Source organism: Oncorhynchus keta, chromosome 9 (genome assembly GCF_023373465.1).
Source record: "Oncorhynchus keta strain PuntledgeMale-10-30-2019 chromosome 9, Oket_V2, whole genome shotgun sequence".
NCBI classification, from domain to species: domain Eukaryota; kingdom Metazoa; phylum Chordata; class Actinopteri; order Salmoniformes; family Salmonidae; genus Oncorhynchus; species Oncorhynchus keta.
The window spans coordinates 7,139,874-7,160,920 of record NC_068429.1 but is presented as its reverse complement, the minus strand read 5'-3'; the positions used below and the strand labels follow the sequence as shown (position 1 = coordinate 7,160,920).

At 40.5% G+C, this 21,047-nt stretch overlaps 1 protein-coding gene across 1 annotated transcript in view; it reads left to right on the top strand.

Moving 5' to 3' along the window:
- Positions 1–21,047, top strand: part of LOC118380269 (protein Shroom3-like) — a 196,133-nt gene that overhangs the window by 153,151 nt on the left and 21,935 nt on the right. The window contains exon 14 of the mRNA XM_052525020.1: positions 20,326–20,434. Coding sequence (XP_052380980.1) covers positions 20,326–20,434 — 109 coding nt within the window. The remainder of the gene's footprint in view (positions 1–20,325; positions 20,435–21,047) is intronic.

Sequence of the window (21,047 nt, the reverse complement as noted above, 5' to 3'; positions counted from 1 at the left end):
TGTGTGTGTGTGTGTGTGCGCGCTTGGTGTGAGCGCTTGGTGTGTGCGCTTGGTGTGTGTGTGTGTGTTTTATTCCTGTTATGTAACTTAATGATAGGCTAGAAGAATATATGATCAGGGTTCATTAACAACAGGTACTGTATAACAGAGGGCCTTTGTTGAGTCCGTTACATTATGGCTCAGTTTATTGCTTGACGTCACAATATAACTCTTAGGTTTCAGAATAGATCATTAGTGTAAATTGTGTAATTAGATTACATACAGTAAGAGCAGCTAAGTAAGCAAGCTTCCTTTAGGAACTGTGCTTTGTGTTGTTACGTGATGTGAGGCTTAATGATTATACTATTCAAAACTAAAAAAACAAAGTTTTAAGTGAGTATAGGCATTGGTCTGAAAAAATAAAGGAAATTCACATGAGCACCACCAAGGTTTTCCAGCACACAGCTTTGACCTACTACAGTAGTTATGTTGGTCTATTATACTTCAAACTATATGTTGGCTGTTTGCTCAGGATTCAAACCATCTCAAACAGTTTCATTCATGCTCATAGAGGAGGTGCTTCCACAATAATGTGATTAATACCACATACGAGAAAAAGTATTGGATTCTTCACAAAATATTTAAAAAATTGTGGAATGTTGTCCCACTCTTCAATGGCTGTGTGAAGTTGCTGGATATTGGCGGGAACTTGAACAAGTTGTCATACATGTCAATCCAGGGCATCCCAAACATGCTCAGTCGGGCGACATATCTGGTGATTATGCAGGTCATGGAAGAAATTGGACATTTTCGGCTTCCAGGATCCCTGAGACATAGGGCCGTTCATTATCATGCTGAAACATGAGGTGATGTCGGCAGATGAATGGCACGATAATTGGCCTCAGCATCTCGTCCCGGTATCTCTGAGCATTGAAATTGCCATCGATAAAATGCAATTGTGTTCGTTGTCCGTAACTTATGCCTGCCCATACATACCATAACCCCACCGTCATGGAGCACTCTGTTCACAACGTTGACATCAGCAAACTGCTCGCTCACAAGACACCATACACTCTGTCTGCCATCTGCCCGGTACAGTTGAAACCGGGATTCATCCGTGAAGAGCACACTTCTCCAGCGTGCCAGTGGCCATCGAAGGTGGCCCAGTCAGGTCAAGACCGTGGTGAGGACAACGAGCACGTAGAGGAGCTTCCCTGAGACGGTTTCTGTCAGTTTGTGCAGACATTCTTCAGTTGTGCAAACCCCTCAGTTTCATCAGCTGTCCGGGGTGGCTGGTCTCAAACGGTCCCGCTGGTGTGGTTACATGTGGTCTGTGGGTGTGAGGCCGATTGGACATACTTCAAAATTCTTTAAAACGATGTTGGAGGCGGCTTAAGGTAGAGAAATGAACATTCAATTATCTGCCAACAGCTCTGGTGAACATTCCTGCAGTCAGCATGCCAGTAGTACGCTCCCTCAAAACTTGAGACATCTGTGGCGTTGTGTTGTGTGACAAAACTGCACATTTTGGAGTGGCCTTTTATTGTCCTCAGCACAAGGTGCTCCTGTGTAATGATACTGTTTAATGAGCTTCTTGATATGCCACACCAGTCAGGTGGATGGATTATCTTTGCAAAGGAGAAATGCTCACTAACAGGGATGTAAACAAATTTGGTTAAACAGCCATCTACTGATTAGTTGGTTAAACTGCCCTCTACTGATTAGTTGGTTAAACTGCCATCTACTGATTAGTTGGTTAAACAGCCATCTACTGATTAGTTGGTTAAACTGCCCTCTACTGATTAGTTGGTTAAACAGCCATCTACTGATTAGTTGGTTAAACTGCCCTCTACTGATTAGTTGGTTAAACAGCCATCTACTGATTAGTTGGTTAAACTGCCATCTACTGATTAGTTGGTTAAACTGCCATCTACTGATTAGTTGGTTAAACAGCCATCTACTGATTAGTTGGTTAAACAGTGGCAGCACTGCCATCTACTGATTAGTTGGTTAAACTGCCATCTACTGATTAGTTGGTTAAACTGCCCTCTACTGACTAGTTGGTTAAACCGCCATCTACTGATTAGTTGGTTAAACCGCCCTCTACTGATTAGTTGGTTAAACTGCCCTCTACTGATTAGTTGGTTAAACTGCCATCTACTGATTAGTTGGTTAAACTGCCATCTACTGATTAGTTGGTTAAACAGCCATCTACTGACATACAGTGGGTTAAAAAAGTATTTAGTCAGCCACCACTGACTTAAAAAGATGAGTGTAAACATAGGTACACTTCAACTATGACAGACAAAATGAGAAGGAAAAAATAGAAAATCACATTGTAGGATTATTAATGAATTTATTTGCAAATTATGGTGGAAAATAAGTATTTGGTCACCTACAAACAAGCAAGATTTCTGGCTCTCACAGACCTGCTTCTTCTTTAAGATTAGTTCCACTCGTTACCTGTATTAATGGCACCTGTTTGAACTTGTTATCTATAAAAGATTGAGTCTGGTTAAACAGTGGCAGCACTGCCCTCTACTGATTAGTTGGTTAAACTGCCCTCTACTGATTAGTTGGTTAAACTGCCATCTACTGATTAGTTGGTTAAACTGCCATCTACTGATTAGTTGGTTAAACTGCCATCTACTGATTAGTTGGTTAAACAGCCATCTACTGATTAGTTGGTTAAACCGCCTCTACTGATTAGTTGGTTAAACTGCCCTCTACTGATTAGTTGGTTAAACTGCCATCTACTGATTAGTTGGTTAAACCGCCCTCTACTGATTAGTTGGTTAAACTGCCCTCTACTGATTAGTTGGTTAAACCGCCATCTACTGATTAGTTGGTTAAACTGCCATCTACTGATTAGTTGGTTAAACTGCCATCTACTGATTAGTTGGTTAAACTGCCATCTACTGATTAGTTGGTTAAACTGCCATCTACTGATTAGTTGGTTAAACTGCCATCTACTGATTAGTTGGTTAAACTGCCATCTACTGATTAGTTGGTTAAACAGCCATCTACTGATTAGTTGGTTAAACTGCCATCTACTGATTAGTTGGTTAAACAGCCATCTACTGATTAGTTGGTTAAACTGCCATCTACTGATTAGTTGGTTAAACTGCCATCTACTGATTAGTTGGTTAAACTGCCATCTACTGATTAGTTGGTTAAACAGTGGCAGCACTGCCCTCTACTGATTAGTTGGTTGAACAGCCATCTACTGATTAGTTGGTTAAACAGCCATCTACTGATTAGTTGGTTAAACAGTGGCAGCACTGCCATCTACTGATTAGTTGGTTAAACTGCCATCTACTGATTAGTTGGTTAAACTGCCATCTACTGATTAGTTGGTTAAACTGCCATCTACTGATTAGTTGGTTAAACAGTGGCAGCACTGCCCTCTACTGATTAGTTGGTTAAACTGCCATCTACTGATTAGTTGGTTAAACAGCCATCTACTGATCAGTTGGTTAAACAACCCTCTACTGATTAGTTGGTTAAACAGTGGCAGCACTGCCATCTACTGATTAGTTGGTTAAACTGCCATCTACTGATTAGTTGGTTAAACTGCCATCTACTGATTAGTTGGTTAAACAGCCCTCTACTGATTAGTTGGTTAAACAGTGGCAGCACTGCCCTCTACTGATTAGTTGGTTAAACAGCCCTCTACTGATTAGTTGGTTAAACAGTGGCAGCACTGCCCTCTACTGATTAGTTGGTTAAACTGCCATCTACTGATTAGTTGGTTAAACAGCCATCTACTGATTAGTTGGTTAAACTGCCATCTACTGATTAGTTGGTTAAACTGCCATCTACTGATTAGTTGGTTAAACAGCCATCTACTGATTAGTTGGTTAAACAGCCATCTACTGATTAGTTGGTTAAACAGTGGCAGCACTGCCATCTACTGATTAGTTGGTTAAACTGCCATCTACTGATTAGTTGGTTAAACAGCCATCTACTGATTAGTTGGTTAAACAGCCATCTATCTACTGATTAGTTGGTTAAACAGTGGCAGCATGCTCTACTGATTAGTTGGTTAAACAGCCATCTACTGATTAGTTGGTTAAACTGCCATCTACTGATTAGTTGGTTAAACAGTGGCAGCACTGCCATCTACTGATTAGTTGGTTAAACAGCCATCTACTGATTAGTTGGTTAAACAGTGGCCATCTACTGATTAGTTGGTTAAACTGCCATCTACTGATTAGTTGGTTAAACTGCCATCTACTGATTAGTTGGTTAAACTGCCATCTACTGATTAGTTGGTTAAACTGCCATCTACTGATTAGTTGGTTAAACTGCCATCTACTGATTAGTTGGTTAAACTGCCATCTACTGATTAGTTGGTTAAACAGCCATCTACTGATTAGTTGGTTAAACAGTGGCAGCACTGCCCTACTGATTAGTTGGTTAAACAGCCATCTACTGATTAGTTGGTTAAACTGCCATCTACTGATTAGTTGGTTAAACAGTGGCAGCACTGCCATCTACTGGATTAGTTGGTTAAACAGCCATCTACTGATTAGTTGGTTAAACAGCCATCTACTGATTAGTTGGTTAAACAGCCATCTACTGATTAGTTGGTTAAACAGTGGCAGCACTGCCATCTACTGATTAGTTGGTTAAACAGCCATCTACTGATTAGTTGGTTAAACTGCCATCTACTGATTAGTTGGTTAAACAGTGGCAGCACTGCCATCTACTGATTAGTTGGTTAAACAGCCATCTACTGATTAGTTGGTTAAACAGCCATCTACTGATTAGTTGGTTAAACAGCCATCTACTGATTAGTTGGTTAAACAGCCATCTACTGATTAGTTGGTTAAACAGCCATCTACTGATTAGTTGGTTAAACAGCCATCTACTGATTAGTTGGTTAAACTGCCATCTACTGATTAGTTGGTTAAACTGCCATCTACTGATTAGTTGGTTAAACAGTGGCAGCACTGCCATCTACTGATTAGTTGGTTAAACAGCCATCTACTGATTAGTTGGTTAAACTGCCATCTACTGATTAGTTGGTTAAACTGCCATCTACTGATTAGTTGGTTAAACAGCAGCATCTACTGATTAGTTGGTTAAACAGCCATCTACTGATTAGTTGGTTAAACAGCCCTCTACTGATTAGTTGGTTAAACTGCCATCTACTGATTAGTTGGTTAAACTGCCATCTACTGATTAGTTGGTTAAACTGCCATCTACTGATTAGTTGGTTAAACAGCCATCTACTGACATACAGTGGGGCAAAAAAGTATTTAGTCAGCCACCAATTGCAAGTTCTCCCACTAAAAGATGAGAGGCCTGTAATTTTCATCATGGTACACTTCAAACAGACAAAATGAGAAGGAAAAAATCAAAATCTTGTAGGATTATTAATGAATTTATTTGCAAATTATGGTGGAAAATAAGTTTTGGTTAAAACAAGCAAGATTTCTGGCTCTCACAGACCTGTAACTTCTTCTTTAAGAGGCTCCTCTGTCCTCCACTCGTTACCTGTATTAATGGCACCTGTTTGAACTTGTTATCAGTATAAAAGTAATAGTGAGTCTGGATTGGTTAAACAGTGGCAGCACTGCCCTCTACTGATTAGTTGGTTAAACTGCCCTCTACTGATTAGTTGGTTAAACTGCCATCTACTGATTAGTTGGTTAAACTGCCATCTACTGATTAGTTGGTTAAACTGCCATCTACTGATTAGTTGGTTAAACAGCCATCTACTGATTAGTTGGTTAAACCGCCATCTACTGATTAGTTGGTTAAACTGCCCTCTACTGATTAGTTGGTTAAACAGCCATCTACTGATTAGTTGGTTAAACAGTGGCAGCACTGCCCTCTACTGATTAGTTGGTTAAACTGCCATCTACTGATTAGTTGGTTAAACAGCCATCTACTGATTAGTTGGTTAAACTGCCATCTACTGATTAGTTGGTTAAACTGCCATCTACTGATTAGTTGGTTAAACAGCCATCTACTGATTAGTTGGTTAAACAGCCATCTATCTACTGATTAGTTGGTTAAACAGTGGCAGCACTGCCCTCTACTGATTAGTTGGTTAAACAGCCATCTACTGATTAGTTGGTTAAACTGCCATCTACTGATTAGTTGGTTAAACAGTGGCAGCACTGCCATCTACTGATTAGTTGGTTAAACAGCCATCTACTGATTAGTTGGTTAAACAGTGGCAGCACTGCCCTCTACTGATTAGTTGGTTAAACTGCCATCTACTGATTAGTTGGTTAAACTGCCATCTACTGATTAGTTGGTTAAACTGCCATCTACTGATTAGTTGGTTAAACTGCCATCTACTGATTAGTTGGTTAAACTGCCATCTACTGATTAGTTGGTTAAACTGCCATCTACTGATTAGTTGGTTAAACAGCCATCTACTGATTAGTTGGTTAAACAGTGGCAGCACTGCCCTCTACTGATTAGTTGGTTAAACAGCCATCTACTGATTAGTTGGTTAAACTGCCATCTACTGATTAGTTGGTTAAACAGTGGCAGCACTGCCCTCTACTGATTAGTTGGTTAAACAGCCATCTACTGATTAGTTGGTTAAACAGCCATCTACTGATTAGTTGGTTAAACAGCCCTCTACTGATTAGTTGGTTAAACAGTGGCAGCACTGCCATCTACTGATTAGTTGGTTAAACAGCCATCTACTGATTAGTTGGTTAAACAGCCATCTACTGATTAGTTGGTTAAACAGTGGCAGCACTCTACTGATTAGTTGGTTAAACAGCCATCTACTGATTAGTTGGTTAAACTGCCATCTACTGATTAGTTGGTTAAACAGTGGCAGCACTGCCCTCTACTGATTAGTTGGTTAAACAGCCATCTACTGATTAGTTGGTTAAACAGCCATCTACTGATTAGTTGGTTAAACAGCCCTCTACTGATTAGTTGGTTAAACAGTGGCAGCACTGCCATCTACTGATTAGTTGGTTAAACAGCCATCTACTGATTAGTTGGTTAAACAGCCCTCTACTGATTAGTTGGTTAAACTGCCATCTACTGATTAGTTGGTTAAACTGCCATCTACTGATTAGTTGGTTAAACTGCCATCTACTGATTAGTTGGTTAAACAGCCATCTACTGACATAGTTGGGCAAAAAGTATTTAGTCAGCCACCAATGCAAGTTCTCCCACTAAAAGATGAGAGGCTGTATTAGTTGGTTAAACTATGACAGACAAAATCCAGAAAATCACTGAGGATTATTTGCAAATTATGGTTAAATTTGGTCACCTACAAACAAGCCTGGCTCTACTGATTCTTCTTTAAGAGGCTCCTCTGTCCTCCACTTGTTAAACACCATCTTGTTATCAGTGTAATTGAGTCTGGTTAAACAGTGGCAGCACTGCCCTCTACTGATTAGTTGGTTAAACTGCCATCTACTGATTAGTTGGTTAAACTGCCATCTACTGATTAGTTGGTTAAACTGCCATCTACTGATTAGTTGGTTAAACTGCCATCTACTGATTAGTTGGTTAAACAGCCATCTACTGATTAGTTGGTTAAACTGCCCTCTACTGATTAGTTGGTTAAACTGCCATCTACTGATTAGTTGGTTAAACAGCCATCTACTGATTAGTTGGTTAAACAGCCATCTACTGATTAGTTGGTTAAACTGCCCTCTACTGATTAGTTGGTTAAACTGCCATCTACTGATTAGTTGGTTAAACTGCCATCTACTGATTAGTTGGTTAAACTGCCATCTACTGATTAGTTGGTTAAACAGCCATCTACTGATTAGTTGGTTAAACAGCCATCTATCTACTGATTAGTTGGTTAAACATTGGCAGCACTGCCCTCTACTGATTAGTTGGTTAAACAGCCATCTACTGATTAGTTGGTTAAACTGCCATCTACTGATTAGTTGGTTAAACAGTGGCAGCACTGCCATCTACTGATTAGTTGGTTAAACAGCCATCTACTGATTAGTTGGTTAAACAGTGGCAGCACTGCCCTACTGATTAGTTGGTTAAACTGCCATCTACTGATTAGTTGGTTAAACTGCCATCTACTGATTAGTTGGTTAAACTGCCATCTACTGATTAGTTGGTTAAACTGCCATCTACTGATTAGTTGGTTAAACTGCCATCTACTGATTAGTTGGTTAAACTGCCATCTACTGATTAGTTGGTTAAACAGCCATCTACTGATTAGTTGGTTAAACAGTGGCAGCACTGCCCTCTACTGATTAGTTGGTTAAACAGCCATCTACTGATTAGTTGGTTAAACTGCCATCTACTGATTAGTTGGTTAAACAGTGGCAGCACTGCCCTCTACTGATTAGTTGGTTAAACAGCCATCTACTGATTAGTTGGTTAAACAGCCATCTACTGATTAGTTGGTTAAACAGCCCTCTACTGATTAGTTGGTTAAACAGTGGCAGCACTGCCATCTACTGATTAGTTGGTTAAACAGCCATCTACTGATTAGTTGGTTAAACTGCCATCTACTGATTAGTTGGTTAAACAGTGGCAGCACTGCCATCTACTGATTAGTTGGTTAAACAGCCATCTACTGATTAGTTGGTTAAACAGCCCTCTACTGATTAGTTGGTTAAACAGCCATCTACTGATTAGTTGGTTAAACAGCCATCTACTGATTAGTTGGTTAAACAGCCCTCTACTGATTAGTTGGTTAAACAGCCATCTACTGATTAGTTGGTTAAACTGCCATCTACTGATTAGTTGGTTAAACTGCCATCTACTGATTAGTTGGTTAAACAGTGGCAGCACTGCCATCTACTGATTAGTTGGTTAAACTGCCATCTACTGATTAGTTGGTTAAACTGCCATCTACTGATTAGTTGGTTAAACTGCCATCTACTGATTAGTTGGTTAAACAGTGGCAGCACTGCCATCTACTGATTAGTTGGTTAAACAGGTTGGTTAAACAGCCACTGATTAGTTGGTTAAACTGCCATCTACTGATTAGTTGGTTAAACTGCCATCTACTGATTAGTTGGTTAAACTGCCATCTACTGATTAGTTGGTTAAACAGCCATCTACTGATTAAAAAAGTTGGTTTAGTCAGCCACCACTTGTGCAAGTTCTCCCACTTAAAAAGATGAGAGGCCTGTAATTTTCATCATAGGTACACTTCAACTACTGATTGAGTTGGTTAAAAATCAGAAAATCACATTGTAGGATTATTAATGAATTTATTTACTGATTATGGTGGAAAATAAGGGTCACCTAAAACAAGCAAGATTTCTGGCTCTCACAGACCTGTACTGATTAGTTTTAAGAGGCCATCTACTGATTAGTTGGTTTAATGGCACCTGTTTGAACTTGTTATCAGTTAAACAGCCATAGTGAGTTGGATTGGTTAAACAGTGGCAGCACTGCCCTCTACTGATTAGTTGGTTAAACTGCCATCTACTGATTAGTTGGTTAAACTGCCATCTACTGATTAGTTGGTTAAACTGCCATCTACTGATTAGTTGGTTAAACTGCCATCTACTGATTAGTTGGTTAAACAGCCATCTACTGATTAGTTGGTTAAACCGCCCTCTACTGATTAGTTGGTTAAACTGCCCTCTACTGATTAGTTGGTTAAACAGCCATCTACTGATTAGTTGGTTAAACCGCCCTCTACTGATTAGTTGGTTAAACTGCCCTCTACTGATTAGTTGGTTAAACCGCCATCTACTGATTAGTTGGTTAAACTGCCATCTACTGATTAGTTGGTTAAACTGCCATCTACTGATTAGTTGGTTAAACAGCCATCTACTGATTAGTTGGTTAAACTGCCATCTACTGATTAGTTGGTTAAACTGCCATCTACTGATTAGTTGGTTAAACTGCCATCTACTGATTAGTTGGTTAAACAGCCATCTACTGATTAGTTGGTTAAACTGCCATCTACTGATTAGTTGGTTAAACAGCCATCTACTGATTAGTTGGTTAAACTGCCATCTACTGATTAGTTGGTTAAACTGCCATCTACTGATTAGTTGGTTAAACTGCCATCTACTGATTAGTTGGTTAAACAGTGGCAGCACTGCCCTCTACTGATTAGTTGGTTGAACAGCCATCTACTGATTAGTTGGTTAAACAGCCATCTACTGATTAGTTGGTTAAACAGTGGCAGCACTGCCATCTACTGATTAGTTGGTTAAACTGCCATCTACTGATTAGTTGGTTAAACTGCCATCTACTGATTAGTTGGTTAAACTGCCATCTACTGATTAGTTGGTTAAACAGTGGCAGCACTGCCCTCTACTGATTAGTTGGTTAAACTGCCATCTACTGATTAGTTGGTTAAACAGCCATCTACTGATTAGTTGGTTAAACAACCCTCTACTGATTAGTTGGTTAAACAGTGGCAGCACTGCCATCTACTGATTAGTTGGTTAAACTGCCATCTACTGATTAGTTGGTTAAACTGCCATCTACTGATTAGTTGGTTAAACAGCCCTCTACTGATTAGTTGGTTAAACAGTGGCAGCACTGCCATCTACTGATTAGTTGGTTAAACTGCCATCTACTGATTAGTTGGTTAAACAGTGGCAGCACTGCCCTCTACTGATTAGTTGGTTAAACTGCCATCTACTGATTAGTTGGTTAAACTGCCATCTACTGATTAGTTGGTTAAACAGTGGCAGCACTGCCCTACTGATTAGTTGGTTAAACTGCCATCTACTGATTAGTTGGTTAAACAGCCATCTACTGATTAGTTGGTTAAACAGCCCTCTACTGATTAGTTGGTTAAACAGTGGCAGCACTGCCATCTACTGATTAGTTGGTTAAACTGCCATCTACTGATTAGTTGGTTAAACAGCCATCTACTGATTAGTTGGTTAAACAGCCATCTATCTACTGATTAGTTGGTTAAACAGTGGCAGCACTGCCCTACTGATTAGTTGGTTAAACAGCCATCTACTGATTAGTTGGTTAAACTGCCATCTACTGATTAGTTGGTTAAACAGTGGCAGCACTGCCATCTACTGATTAGTTGGTTAAACAGCCATCTACTGATTAGTTGGTTAAACAGTGGCAGCACTGCCCTCTACTGATTAGTTGGTTAAACTGCCATCTACTGATTAGTTGGTTAAACTGCCATCTACTGATTAGTTGGTTAAACTGCCATCTACTGATTAGTTGGTTAAACTGCCATCTACTGATTAGTTGGTTAAACTGCCATCTACTGATTAGTTGGTTAAACTGCCATCTACTGATTAGTTGGTTAAACAGCCATCTACTGATTAGTTGGTTAAACAGTGGCAGCACTGCCATCTACTGATTAGTTGGTTAAACAGCCATCTACTGATTAGTTGGTTAAACAGCCCTCTACTGATTAGTTGGTTAAACAGTGGCAGCACTGCCCTCTACTGATTAGTTGGTTAAACAGCCCTCTACTGATTAGTTGGTTAAACAGTGGCAGCACTGCCCTCTACTGATTAGTTGGTTAAACAGCCCTCTACTGATTAGTTGGTTAAACAGTGGCAGCACTGCCCTCTACTGATTAGTTGGTTAAACTGCCATCTACTGATTAGTTGGTTAAACAGCCATCTACTGATTAGTTGGTTAAACTGCCATCTACTGATTAGTTGGTTAAACTGCCATCTACTGATTAGTTGGTTAAACAGCCCTCTACTGATTAGTTGGTTAAACAGCCATCTACTGATTAGTTGGTTAAACAGCCATCTACTGATTAGTTGGTTAAACAGCCCTCTACTGATTAGTTGGTTAAACAGCCATCTACTGATTAGTTGGTTAAACTGCCATCTACTGATTAGTTGGTTAAACTGCCATCTACTGATTAGTTGGTTAAACAGTGGCAGCACTGCCATCTACTGATTAGTTGGTTAAACTGCCATCTACTGATTAGTTGGTTAAACTGCCATCTACTGATTAGTTGGTTAAACTGCCATCTACTGATTAGTTGGTTAAACAGTGGCAGCACTGCCATCTACTGATTAGTTGGTTAAACAGCCATCTACTGATTAGTTGGTTAAACAGCCCTCTACTGATTAGTTGGTTAAACTGCCCTCTACTGATTAGTTGGTTAAACTGCCATCTACTGATTAGTTGGTTAAACTGCCATCTACTGATTAGTTGGTTAAACAGCCATCTACTGACATACAGTGGGGCAAAAAAGTATTTAGTCAGCCACCAATTGTGCAAGTTCTCCCACTTAAAAAGATGAGAGGCCTGTAATTTTCATCATAGGTACACTTCAACTATGACAGACAAAATGAGAAGGAAAAAATCCAGAAAATCACATTGTAGGATTATTAATGAATTTATTTGCAAATTATGGTGGAAAATAAGTATTTGGTCACCTACAAACAAGCAAGATTTCTGGCTCTCACAGACCTGTAACTTCTTCTTTAAGAGGCTCCTCTGTCCTCCACTCGTTACCTGTATTAATGGCACCTGTTTGAACTTGTTATCAGTATAAAAGTAATAGTGAGTCTGGATTGGTTAAACAGTGGCAGCACTGCCCTCTACTGATTAGTTGGTTAAACTGCCCTCTACTGATTAGTTGGTTAAACTGCCATCTACTGATTAGTTGGTTAAACTGCCATCTACTGATTAGTTGGTTAAACTGCCATCTACTGATTAGTTGGTTAAACAGCCATCTACTGATTAGTTGGTTAAACCGCCCTCTACTGATTAGTTGGTTAAACTGCCCTCTACTGATTAGTTGGTTAAACAGCCATCTACTGATTAGTTGGTTAAACCGCCCTCTACTGATTAGTTGGTTAAACTGCCCTCTACTGATTAGTTGGTTAAACTGCCATCTACTGATTAGTTGGTTAAACTGCCATCTACTGATTAGTTGGTTAAACTGCCATCTACTGATTAGTTGGTTAAACAGCCATCTACTGATTAGTTGGTTAAACTGCCATCTACTGATTAGTTGGTTAAACTGCCATCTACTGATTAGTTGGTTAAACTGCCATCTACTGATTAGTTGGTTAAACAGCCATCTACTGATTAGTTGGTTAAACTGCCATCTACTGATTAGTTGGTTAAACAGCCATCTACTGATTAGTTGGTTAAACTGCCATCTACTGATTAGTTGGTTAAACTGCCATCTACTGATTAGTTGGTTAAACTGCCATCTACTGATTAGTTGGTTAAACAGTGGCAGCACTGCCCTCTACTGATTAGTTGGTTGAACAGCCATCTACTGATTAGTTGGTTAAACAGCCATCTACTGATTAGTTGGTTAAACAGTGGCAGCACTGCCATCTACTGATTAGTTGGTTAAACTGCCATCTACTGATTAGTTGGTTAAACTGCCATCTACTGATTAGTTGGTTAAACTGCCATCTACTGATTAGTTGGTTAAACAGTGGCAGCACTGCCCTCTACTGATTAGTTGGTTAAACTGCCATCTACTGATTAGTTGGTTAAACAGCCATCTACTGATTAGTTGGTTAAACAGTGGCAGCACTGCCATCTACTGATTAGTTGGTTAAACTGCCATCTACTGATTAGTTGGTTAAACTGCCATCTACTGATTAGTTGGTTAAACAGCCCTCTACTGATTAGTTGGTTAAACAGTGGCAGCACTGCCATCTACTGATTAGTTGGTTAAACTGCCATCTACTGATTAGTTGGTTAAACAGTGGCAGCACTGCCCTCTACTGATTAGTTGGTTAAACTGCCATCTACTGATTAGTTGGTTAAACTGCCATCTACTGATTAGTTGGTTAAACAGTGGCAGCACTGCCCTCTACTGATTAGTTGGTTAAACTGCCATCTACTGATTAGTTGGTTAAACAGCCATCTACTGATTAGTTGGTTAAACAGCCCTCTACTGATTAGTTGGTTAAACAGTGGCAGCACTGCCATCTACTGATTAGTTGGTTAAACTGCCATCTACTGATTAGTTGGTTAAACAGCCATCTACTGATTAGTTGGTTAAACAGCCATCTATCTACTGATTAGTTGGTTAAACAGTGGCAGCACTGCCCTCTACTGATTAGTTGGTTAAACAGCCATCTACTGATTAGTTGGTTAAACTGCCATCTACTGATTAGTTGGTTAAACAGTGGCAGCACTGCCCTCTACTGATTAGTTGGTTAAACAGCCATCTACTGATTAGTTGGTTAAACAGCCATCTACTGATTAGTTGGTTAAACTGCCATCTACTGATTAGTTGGTTAAACAGCCATCTACTGATTAGTTGGTTAAACAGTGGCAGCACTGCCCTCTACTGATTAGTTGGTTAAACTGCCATCTACTGATTAGTTGGTTAAACTGCCATCTACTGATTAGTTGGTTAAACTGCCATCTACTGATTAGTTGGTTAAACTGCCATCTACTGATTAGTTGGTTAAACTGCCATCTACTGATTAGTTGGTTAAACTGCCATCTACTGATTAGTTGGTTAAACAGCCATCTACTGATTAGTTGGTTAAACAGTGGCAGCACTGCCCTCTACTGATTAGTTGGTTAAACAGCCATCTACTGATTAGTTGGTTAAACTGCCATCTACTGATTAGTTGGTTAAACAGTGGCAGCACTGCCCTCTACTGATTAGTTGGTTAAACAGCCATCTACTGATTAGTTGGTTAAACAGCCATCTACTGATTAGTTGGTTAAACTGCCATCTACTGATTAGTTGGTTAAACAGCCATCTACTGATTAGTTGGTTAAACAGTGGCAGCACTGCCCTCTACTGATTAGTTGGTTAAACTGCCATCTACTGATTAGTTGGTTAAACTGCCATCTACTGATTAGTTGGTTAAACTGCCATCTACTGATTAGTTGGTTAAACTGCCATCTACTGATTAGTTGGTTAAACTGCCATCTACTGATTAGTTGGTTAAACTGCCATCTACTGATTAGTTGGTTAAACAGCCATCTATCTGTTAAACAGCCATCTACTGATTAGTTGGTTAAACAGTGGCAGCACTGCCCTCTACTGATTAGTTGGTTAAACAGCCATCTACTGATTAGTTGGTTAAACTGCCATCTACTGATTAGTTGGTTAAACAGTGGCAGCACTGCCCTCTACTGATTAGTTGGTTAAACAGCCATCTACTGATTAGTTGGTTAAACAGCCATCTACTGATTAGTTGGTTAAACAGCCCTCTACTGATTAGTTGGTTAAACAGTGGCAGCACTGCCATCTACTGATTAGTTGGTTAAACAGTGGCAGCACTGCCATCTACTGATTAGTTGGTTAAACAGCCATCTACTGATTAGTTGGTTAAACTATCTACTGATTAGTTGGTTAAACAGTGGCAGCACTGCCCTCTACTGATTAGTTGGTTAAACAGCCATCTACTGATTAGTTGGTTAAACAGCCCTCTACTGATTAGTTGGTTAAACAGCCATCTACTGATTAGTTGGTTAAACAGCCATCTACTGATTAGTTGGTTAAACAGCCCTCTACTGATTAGTTGGTTAAACAGCCATCTACTGATTAGTTGGTTAAACTGCCATCTACTGATTAGTTGGTTAAACTGCCATCTACTGATTAGTTGGTTAAACAGTGGCAGCACTGCCCTCTACTGATTAGTTGGTTAAACTGCCATCTACTGATTAGTTGGTTAAACTGCCATCTACTGATTAGTTGGTTAAACTGCCATCTACTGATTAGTTGGTTAAACAGTGGCAGCACTGCCATCTACTGATTAGTTGGTTAAACAGCCATCTACTGATTAGTTGGTTAAACAGCCCTCTACTGATTAGTTGGTTAAACTGCCATCTACTGATTAGTTGGTTAAACTGCCATCTACTGATTAGTTGGTTAAACTGCCATCTACTGATTAGTTGGTTAAACTGCCATCTACTGATTCGTTGGTTAAACAGCCATCTACTGATTAGTTGGTTAAACTGCCCTCTACTGATTAGTTGGTTAAACAGCCCTCTACTGATTAGTTGGTTAAACAGCCATCTACTGATTAGTTGGTTAAACAGCCCTCTACTGATTAGTTGGTTAAACTGCCATCTACTGATTAGTTGGTTAAACTGCCATCTACTGATTAGTTGGTTAAACTGCCATCTACTGATTAGTTGGTTAAACTGCCATCTACTGATTAGTTGGTTAAACAGCCATCTACTGATTAGTTGGTTAAACTGCCATTAGTTGGTTAAACAGCCCTACTGATTAGTTGGTTAAACTGCCATCTACTGATTAGTTGGTTAAACAGCCCTCTACTGATTAGTTGGTTAAACTGCCATCTACTGATTAGTTGGTTAAACTGCCATCTACTGATTAGTTGGTTAAACTGCCATCTACTGATTAGTTGGTTAAACAGCCATCTACTGATTAGTTGGTTAAACAGCCATCTACTGATTCGTTGGTTAAACAGTGGCAGCACTGCCATCTACTGATTAGTTGGTTAAACAGTGGCAGCACTGCCCTCTACTGATTAGTTGGTTAAACAGTGGCAGCACTGCCCTCTACTGATTAGTTGGTTAAACAGTGGCAGCACTGCCCTCTACTGATTAGTTGGTTAAACAGTGGCAGCACTGCCCTCTACTGATTAGTTGGTTAAACAGCCATCTACTGATTAGTTGGTTAAACAGTGGCAGCACTGCCCTCTACTGATTAGTTGGTTAAACAGTGGCAGCACTGCCCTCTACTGATTAGTTGGTTAAACAGCCATCTACTGATTAGTTGGTTAAACAGTGGCAGCACTGCCCTCTACTGATTAGTTGGTTAAACAGTGGCAGCACTGCCCTCTACTGATTAGTTGGTTAAACAGCCATCTACTGATTAGTTGGTTAAACAGCCATCTACTGATTAGTTGGTTAAACAGTGGCAGCACTGCCCTCTACTGATTAGTTGGTTAAACAGTGGCAGCACTGCCCTACTGATTAGTTGGTTAAACAGTGGCAGCACTGCCCTCTACTGATTAGTTGGTTAAACAGTGGCAGCACTGCCCTACTGATTAGTTGGTTAAACAGCCATCTACTGATTAGTTGGTTAAACAGTGGCAGCACTGCCCTCTACTGATTAGTTGGTTAAACAGTGGCAGCACTGCCCTCTACTGATTAGTTGGTTAAACAGCCATCTACTGATTAGTTGGTTAAACAGTGGCAGCACTGCCCTCTACTGATTAGTTGGTTAAACAGTGGCAGCACTGCCCTCTACTGATTAGTTGGTTAAACAGCCATCTACTGATTAGTTGGTTAAACAGCCATCTACTGATTAGTTGGTTAAACAGTGGCAGCACTGCCCTCTACTGACATGGTTTAATATTGAAGGTCAAAGAACAAAATGTCTTTCATTTTTCCTGTTGAAAAGAAGTCTCAGATCCTATACTATAATGTATTACATACAGTACTACTATTATTTGAACAGAAAGACAATTATTGTTTACAAAGGAACATATGCACAATGATATTCTTGACATTATCAGTTGGGTTTTAGGATAATGAGGAAGACATGTTGTGAACTTGTATCAAAAACGTGTTTCAATATTACATGTATTCTATCAAAGTAGGTTCAGGGGACAGTTATTTTAGATTCCGTGGTGTGTCACAGTTCCAACCGATCTATAGTTCCAACCGTTCTATAGTTCCAACCGTTCTATAGTTCCAACCGCTCTATAGTTCCAACCGTTCTATAGTTCCAACCGTTCTATAGTTCCAACCGCTCTATAGTTCCAACCGTTCTATAGTTCCAACCGTTCTATAGTTCCAACTGTTCTATAGTTCCAACCGTTCTATAGTTCCAACCATTCTATAGTTCCAACTGCTCTATAGTTCCAACCGTTCTATAGTTCCAACCGTTCTATAGTTCCAACCGTTCTATAGTTCCAACCGTTCTATAGTTCCAAAAGTTCTATAGTTCCAACCGTTCTATAGTTCCAACCGTTCTATAGTTCCAACCGTTCTATAGTTCCAACCATTCTATAGTTCCAACCGTTCTATAGTTCCAACCGTTCTATAGTTCCAACCGTTCTATAGTTCCAACCGTTCTATAGTTCCAACCGTTCTATAGTTCCAACCGTTCTATAGTTCCAACCGTTCTATAGTTCCAACCGTTCTATAGTTCCAATCGTTCTATAGTTCCAATCGTTCTATAGTTCCAACCGTTCTATAGTTCCAACCGTTCTATAGTTCCAACCGTTCTATAGTTCCAACCGTTCTATAGTTCCAAAAGTTCTATAGTTCCAACCGTTCTATAGTTCCAACCGTTCTATAGTTCCAACCGTTCTATAGTTCCAACCGTTCTATAGTTCCAACCGTTCTATTCTCCGAGGAGGATCAGGTTGATTAAGTGTGACCCGGTTCTACGGTGGAATGTTGTTCTTTCTCAACATTCTATTCTGCCTGTCCTGTAAAATAGGCCAGTTATGAAGCCAAACCAGTCAGAGCTTATTCCTTATAGCAGGGGTGTGTGTGTGTGTGTGTGTGTGTGTGTGTGTGTGTGTGTGTGTGTGTGTGTGTGTGTGTGTGTGTGTGTGTGTGTGTGTGTGTGTGTGTGTGTGTGTGTGTGTGTGTGTGTGCGTGTGCGTGCGTGTACATGTACGCGCTTGAGTGAGTTTCAACCGAATAACACACACACCTCGAATACCACAATAATATTCAACAGACTAGTGCTTCCTGGTTGTTGAGTAGTGCATGCTGCTTGTGGTGTACTGCTTGCACCTTACTGCGTCCTGCTTGTTGCTTACTGCGTCCTGCTTGTTGCTTACTGCATGGTGCGTACTGCATGTTGCTTACTGCATACTGCTTGTTGCTTACTGCATGGTGCGTACTGCATGTTGCTTACTGCATACTGCTTGTTGCTTACTGCATGGTGCGTACTGCATACTGCTTGTTGCTTACTGCATGGTGCGTACTGCATGTTGCATACTGCATGGTGCGTACTGCATGTTGCTTACTGCATACTGCTTGTTGCTTACTGCATGGTGCGTACTGCATGTTGCTTACTGCATACTGCTTGTTGCTTACTGCATGGTGCGTACTGCATACTGCTTGTTGCTTACTGCATGGTGCGTACTGCATGTTGCATACTGCATGGTGCGTACTGCATGTTGCTTACTGCATACTGCTTGTTGCTTACTGCATGGTGCGTACTGCATGTTGCTTACTGCATACTGCTTGTTGCTTACTGCATGGTACGTACTGCATGTTGCATACTGCATGGTGCGTACTGCATGTTGCTTACTGCATGTTGCTTACTGCATGGTGCGTACTGCATGTTGCATACTGCATGGTGCGTACTGCATGTTGCTTACTGCATGGTGCGTACTGCATGTTGCATGTTGCTGATTGATTACTGCATACTGCTTTTTGCTTACTGCATGGCGCGTACTGCATGTTGCTTACTGCATGGTGCGTACTGCATGGTGCGTACTGCATATTGCATGTTGCTGATTGATTACTGCATACTGCTTGTTGCATACTGCATGTTGCTTACTGCATGTTGCATGTTGCTGATTGATTACTGCATACTGCTTGTTGCTTACTGCATGGTGCGTACTGCATGGTGCGTACTGCATGTTGCTTACTGCATGGTGCTTACTGCATGGTGCGTACTGCATGGTGCATACTGCATGTTGCTTGCTGCATGTTGCATGTTGCTGATTGATTACTGCATACTGCATGTTGCTTACTGCATGTTGCGTACTGCATGTTGCATACTGCATGTTGCTTGCTGCATGTTGCATGTTGCTGATTGATTACTGCATACTGCATGTTGCTTACTGCATGTTGCGTACTGCATGTTGCATACTGCATGTTGCATACTGCATGTTGCATGTTGCTGATTGATTACTGCATACTGCATGTTGCTTACTGCATGTTGCGTACTGCATGTTGCATACTGCATGTTGCATACTGCATGTTGCATACTGCATGTTGCTTACTGTATGTTGCGTACTGCATGTTGCTTACTGCATGTTGCATGTTGCTGATTGATTACTGCTTACTGCATGTTGCGTACTGCATGTTGCGTACTGCATGTTGCTTACTGCATGTTGCTTACTGCATGTTGCGTACTGCATGTTGCGTACTGCATGTTGCTTACTGCATGTTGCGTACTGCATGTTGCTTACTGCATGTTGCTTACTGTATGTTGCTTACTGCATGTTGCGTACTGCATGTTGCTTACTGCATGTTGCGTACTGCATGTTGTGTACTGCATGTTGCTTACTGCATGTTGCTTAATGCATGTTGCGTACTGCATGTTGCTTACTGCATGTTGCTTACTGCATGTTGCGTACTGCATGTTGTGTACTGCATGTTGCTTACTGCATGTTGCGTACTGCTTGTTACTTACTTCTTACTGTTTCCTGCTTTATTCTGCTGTCAGTTTCAGTCGGGAGTTTCAGGGTCTAATGTCTCAGTGTATTCCAGTGGTAGTAATGTTAACTATTACTCACATTGTTGTCTCTTTCCTTGTAGAAGTCAAGATGGCGTCTGTTCTACAGGACCTCCTAGTCTGCTGCAGAAAACAGAGGAGGGAAGAGGAATAGATCTGGATGAGGAAGAGGCAGACCTCAATCAGAAAAAGGTCTGAACTTTAATACGTTACATTCATCTTTAAATTAACGGACTGATATAACATCAATCTCAATTAAAAGGAAAATTGAAGACAAAAAAATGCCCATCCGACCGATGGTCCTAATGATTAGATCATTCAGGAGATGTACATATCTCTGGGTAAAGAGGAGAGGTAGGTCATTCAGGAGATGTACATATCTCTGGGTAAAGAGGAGAGGTAGGTCATTCAGGAGATGTACATATCTCTGGGTAAAGAGGAGAGGTAGGTCATTCAGGAGATGTACATATCTCTGGGTAAAGAGGAGAGGTAGATCATTCAGGAGATGTACATATCTCTGGGTATTCAGGAGATGTGCATATCTCTGGGTAAAGAGGAGAGGTAGATCATTCAGGAGATGTACATATCTCTGGGTAAAGAGGAGAGGTAGATCATTCAGGAGATGTGCATATCTCTGGGTAAAGAGGAGAGGTAGATCATTCAGGAGATGTGCATATCTCTGGGTAAAGAGGAGGGTAGAGTAGATCATTCAGGAGATGTGCATATCTCTGGGTAAAGAGGAGAGGTAGATCATTCAGGAGATGTGCATATCTCTGGGTAAAGAGGAGAGGTAGATCATTCAGGA